Raw genomic sequence first — 5,901 nt, 5'->3', positions numbered from 1 at the left:
AGTCGCGATTTGAAATCGCGACTCGTCATTAAATAAATGCCAGAAAATGCAAAAATTGCCAAGTCGGGAAACAAAATCCCAACTTCAAGTCGGGATTTTGAATCCCGACTTGGAGTCGGGATCCTGAATCCCGACTTCAAGTCGGGATTTTGTTTCCCGACTTGACAATTTTGCTTTTTTTTTTTTTCGTTTAAATTATTATTATATAATTTAATTTATATATAATTAATTTTAACAATATACTAAAATCCAAAATTAATAAAATTAACATTGCATTAACTTAAAAAATTACAATTAAGGGTACAAATGTAATAGTTATTTATTTTGTATAATTGTAAAAAATTACATTAAATTATACAATTACAAATATCAAAAATGTCCACCCGTTCCACAATGTCGTCTGTGGCGTTGACGTCGTGGTCTTCTAATTTCCTCGCCCACATTTTGAACTGGCTCATTTTGCGCCTCATTTTCTTCCCCAACAAACCGACTTGATGTTTCAGAACTTGACTCCACATTGTCACGATATGCACCAAATGATGGAAATGGAACTAGTGAAATATTATATCCTTGTGTATATGGTTGATTAAAACCAAGACCAAGGTCAAGAGAAAAATCTTGTGTTTGATTTGACATATATGGAGTCGATTGAAACCAATCACCTTGAGATGGTTGAGGCATATAATAATCTTGAGGCGGTTGAGGTACGTAATAATCTTGAGGTGGATATACTGTAGAAGGACCAGCTATATCCACCCCAAAATCACGACGTTCAACTGAACCAGTTGACATTCGGCTAGAACTTCTTCTTTGCCTGTGGGATGTTGTGGGAGCATCATCGGATGGAGAAGCAATTTGTTGTGGCTGTTGGGTTATAGCCTCCCTGATAATATGTAACCCATGTTCAAATCTATCCACCAATTGACTATATCCTTCGATATTTGGTGGTCTAGATCGACATAAAGTTTCAAGGGCATTCACCTCATTTGCCTGAAAAGTGTAGAAAAATAATTAGCCTTGTGTTGTTAAAAATATATATAAAATAAAACATGTAATATTATATAATAACGTACCACAACTTGCAACATAGGTGCTTCTCCAGGTTGGTACCCGCTTTCCACACGTCTATCAGTAGATGACGACACGAAATTTCTTGTTATGTTGTAGTACCACTCCCAATAACCTCGTTCTGTTTCCCTTCTATTAGAAATGAGTGGCCTATGTACAACCGTGTCATATCGTCTTTGCCATCTATTGATGTATTGTATGTGTTGCAGAGACCAATCTGCGCCCGCGTGATTTTTACGGGAAATCTGATGGAGGCTCATATCACGGGTATCCGTCGATTCTGGTACATTCTGCCTCATCCCGAATTGGCGAACAACTCGTTCGGGACGATGCATTTCAACAATTGCGTAGAATATTAACGGAACAGATGACCTCCACAACTGGGGGTTCAATTCATCGGCGTAAGCCATAATGACATCCGAGTCCATGTCATACGGCTGCCATATGAACTGTAATAAAAACAAAGATGTAAATTAATATGAATTTAAGGAAACGGTATAAATATACGAATAATATTAAAATTTAGTTACCTGATCCGCCTGCATCTCATCCAAAATTTCTCGTATTACTCGTACAGTTCCCCGAACTGTAGTGGTGAAAGTGTGCTGACAATTCCAAGTAGCACCATATGGTGCTGCTGGGAGCCAGCGATTATTGTCCATTTGCACTTGGCCCATAAATAGTCGTTGGGCACCAAGTCCAGGACATAGTGGCGTAATCCGTGACCACGCCCAAATCTACACGAACAATACAAATATGTGTTATTAATGAATATCAATAGCAAAAAAAAAATAAAAATGTGTAAGACTTTTTAAGTCAATTTTACCTGTAGCAATTGCAGCGCTCCACCAATTGCCGCTTTGCCTTTTGTGCTGGCATTGCACAATTCGCGATATAAAAATGCCAGCACAGCACTCCCCCAACTGTAGTTCCTCGCGGTTTCTATATCTTCTAATTTTGAAAGATATAGTAATGAGACATAGTTACCTGAGGAATCTGGGCACATCAATCCCCCAAATAAAAGTAATGCAACGGCACGTGCGTACTGGACGACGACAGCCTGGGGAGTATTATAAGTAATTTCGACCGCCGACAAATGAGATGTAATTGCCGATGTCTGTAATCTCGAGCCCTTCAACACATTTGCATCCGGGCTAAAGCCTATGTAAGTCAGGCAATATTCTTGCCATTGTTGTGTTGTGCGGTCGAAATCAATTCCAGTCACCGGCTCGCCGTCTATTGGGAGTGCCCAAATTATTTGTACATCTTGTAGGGTAATTGTGGCTTCCCCTACACGAAAATGGAAGGTGTGCGTCTCCGATCGCCACCCTCCACTAATGCAGTGATGAGGTGTTGATTTAATTGAAGGCGTCCGCACCTATAGACTCCATAAAATCCTATTTGGTGTAGGATTTCTTGGACACACTCGGACATATTATTTTGGTTAAAGTAGCTCCAAAAGGTACCATCCGCACGCCGTGAAATGAGTACGGCGTCTAGGTCACCATCTGGAATATCGTCAGACCTATGTTGGGCTTGTTGTGATAATACAGTACTATCACGAGGACCGTAGACTGATCGTCTATCCATTTGTGTGGAAAAAAAAATTGAATACAAACTCACGGCACAAGATGAAGGTGGGTGAAAATTTGAAAATTTTTGCTGGTGGATGAAGTGAATTTCCACCCACCTTCATCCGTCCAATTTATAATGGTGGATGAGGGTGGGGGGAAATGTTAATTTTTAAAAAAAAAAATTTAAAAAAATCGCGGCCAGCCTTAATCAATGGCTGGCAGCGCCAGCCTTGGTCAAAGGCTGGCGCTGCCAGCCAATAATGGAGGGCTGGCCGCGCGGGCCAGCCCTCATTAATGAGGGCTGGCACGCTGCCAGCCCTCCATTAAAGGGGGCTGGCCCGCGCGGGCCAGCCCCCTTTAATGTATATATATATATTATATATATATATAATATATATATATATATTATATACTCCATCCACCTCCCATTTTATACCAACTTCTGCACAGCCAGAAGACCCTATTGCGGACAGCCTGGCTAATGAATCAGATGCAGCTTTCGAACCGGATGAAGTGGATTATCCAATTCCACCTGAGGATGGAAACGAAGATGTTGACATAAATGTTATCGCCGAAAATGTTGCACAAGGTACGTCAACATCCTCTCAGCCGGTTACGGCACAACGAACTTCTCAGGAAACATTTTACCGCTCCATACCATTTTTTGAACAAACATTCCCGGAGGTACCAGTGGATTCCATTGATGTACCGAACTTAAGGTATGCAAAATTTTATGACAAAAACGAAGGCAGACTTGATGTGGGAATGCTTTTCAAAAATAAAGAAGCTTTAATCGAGGCGGTGAAAAATCACTCAATACGATATGCCTGACGCGAGTATTGGGTACCTGAGAGTTCAAAGACCAAGTGGAAAGTATTGTGTAGGCATACCACCGAAGGTATATATATATATATTTTTTTGTCGTATATGTCTAAACATACAAAATTATTCGACTGATTCGTCTTTATTTTTTGCAGCTATGCGGTGTAGATGGGAGCTGCGAGGCATTTACAAACCAAAAATGGGAAGGTGGACAATAACAAAATACGGAGGGGACCATACATGTATATTGAATCAAATGTCCCTCGAACACGGTAATTTAGATAGAGTATATGTTGCTTCTTTATTGTTAGGACATGTAAAATGCAACCCGTCGTACGGAATCAAGCATGTCATCCAGACTGTGAAAGACCATACCGGATACGATATAGCATATCAAAAGGCATGGTACAGTTTGAAAATGGCACGTGAGATGGTTTATGGCACATGGGAGAGCTCCGTTCAAAAGCTACCCAAATACTTAGGAGCTCTCCAAAAATATAATCCAGGAACGATTGTTGAATGGCAACATAAAGCCCGCGACACATCAACCGGTGCATATGTGATAGGGTACGTATTCTGGGCGTTCAAGCCGTGCATTGAAGGGTTCCAACACTGTCGCAACCTTATCAGTGTAGATGGGACCCATCTATACACAAAGTACAAGCACAAGATGTTGATTGCTGCTGCCATGGATGGAAATCAACAGGTACTTCCTCTTGCTTTTGCTGTTGTCGATGAAGAATCACTTTTATCTTGGAAGTGGTTTCTTAGACAATTGAGCAGACACATTATACGAGGGCGACGGGGTATCTGCCTTATTTCTGACCGCCATGCTGGTATCACAAGAGCTGTACGTGAATGTCCGGATTTCGTGCCACCTAACGGCGTGCACCGATATTGCTTGCGGCACGTGTGTTCCAATTTCAACAGTAAATACAAAAATGTCGTGTTGAAGGATCTTTGTTGGAGAGCTGGCTCTGAATATCAGATCAGAAAATTCAATCGCACTATGGAGGAGATAAAGAAACAGTCCCTCGAGGCGTTTCAGTGGTTAGATAGGATCGACAAGGAAAAATGGACAGCATCACATGACGGTGGATGGCGATGCGGAATTCTGACGACAAATATGTCGGAATGCATAAAATGGAGTATTGAAAGGGGCTCGCCGCCTACCGTTGACAGCAATTGCTGAGATGACGTTTCAGCGAAGTGTCCATTATTTCCGTGAGAGGTTAGCAAGAAGTACTATAATGTTGACCAACAACCAACTGTGGACGGATTTTGCATATAAGATGTTCACACGTTGGCATCAAAATTCTGTTAAACATACCGTCACCAAATTCCATCAGTTCCAACAGTCCGCCTCGGTTGTTACAAGACGTCACGGTGGACATGGAGTCAACACCCATGTTGTCAAAATTGCGAACCGAGAATGTTCTTGCGGCAAATGGAGTCAATTTGGTATACCTTGCAGTCACGCTCAAAAGGTATGCGCTGCATTCATGATTAATGCTGCATCAATGGTGAAGGATTATTACGATATAATGACTTATAAGAATACATATTCTAAGTCATTTGAACCTGTACATTCCGAAGATTATTGGGATGTACCGGGATTTGAGTTGGTCCACGATCCTACTATTCGCATCTCTTCGCGCCCTGGTCGAAATCAAACAACACGTATTCACAACGAGATGGATTGGGCGCAAAGGCGTGCACGACAACAAGCACAACAAAGAAATTCTTCAACACAATCGGATGTGCCAATACCGGGTAGCCAGGATTAATTGTATATTTTTTGTTTTTTTCACAATTGTACAAAATATTTTTTGTATTTAATGTAATTTTTTACAATTATACAAAATAAATAACTATTACATTTGTACCCTTAATTGTAATTTTTTAAGTTAATGCAATGTTAATTTTATTAATTTTGGATTTTAGTATATTGTTAAAATTAATTATATATAAATTAAATTATATAATAATAATTTAAACGAAAAAAAAAAGCAAAATTGTCAAGTCGGAAAACAAAATCCCGACTTCAAGTTGGGATTCAGGATCCCGACTCCAAGTCGGGATTCAAAATCCCGACTTGAAGTCGGGATTTTGTTTCCCGACTTGGCAATTTTTGCATTTTCTGGCATTTATTTAATGACGAGTCGCGATTTGAAATCGCGACTCGTCATGTTTTTGTTATATATTTAAAAATAATTATGATAAAATAATTTTTTTTTTTTATAATTAAAAAATAATTAACTCGTAATTTAGAGACTTTAGGATTCTAAAAAATATATAATAAAGAATATGGAAAAGTATTATTTTAATCCGCTAAGTATGTTTAATTTAAATTTTAGTTCGATAACTATGTTCATTTTTGTTTAGGTCCAGTAAATTACGAAATTACTTACTTTTAGTCCTTTGGCAGATTTTCGGA

The 5,901-nt window shown here is 39.6% G+C and overlaps 1 protein-coding gene and 1 pseudogene across 1 annotated transcript; one reads left to right on the top strand and one right to left on the bottom strand.

Moving 5' to 3' along the window:
* Positions 1–255: 255 nt before the first annotated feature.
* On the bottom strand, positions 256–2,658 carry LOC110011326 (serine/threonine-protein phosphatase 7 long form homolog). Its single transcript, XM_088885019.1, has 5 exons — positions 2,560–2,658; positions 1,895–2,446; positions 1,599–1,805; positions 1,074–1,517; positions 256–990 (listed from the first exon to the last, which is right to left on the bottom strand). Exons 1-5 carry the CDS (start codon positions 2,656–2,658, stop codon positions 370–372), a joined length of 1,923 nt encoding a protein of 640 aa, XP_088741145.1. The 3' UTR covers positions 256–369.
* Positions 2,659–2,853: 195 nt separating this feature from the next.
* Positions 2,854–5,266, top strand: LOC148786923 (uncharacterized; annotated as a pseudogene).
* The last annotated feature ends 635 nt before the right edge of the window (positions 5,267–5,901 follow it).

This window comes from Sesamum indicum, linkage group LG9 (assembly GCF_026168435.1).
Source record: "Sesamum indicum cultivar Baizhima isolate 11 linkage group LG9, ASM2616843v1, whole genome shotgun sequence".
Classification (NCBI taxonomy): domain Eukaryota; kingdom Viridiplantae; phylum Streptophyta; class Magnoliopsida; order Lamiales; family Pedaliaceae; genus Sesamum; species Sesamum indicum.
Note: the sequence above shows the minus strand (reverse complement) of the source record. Positions and strands in the feature narration are given on the sequence as shown.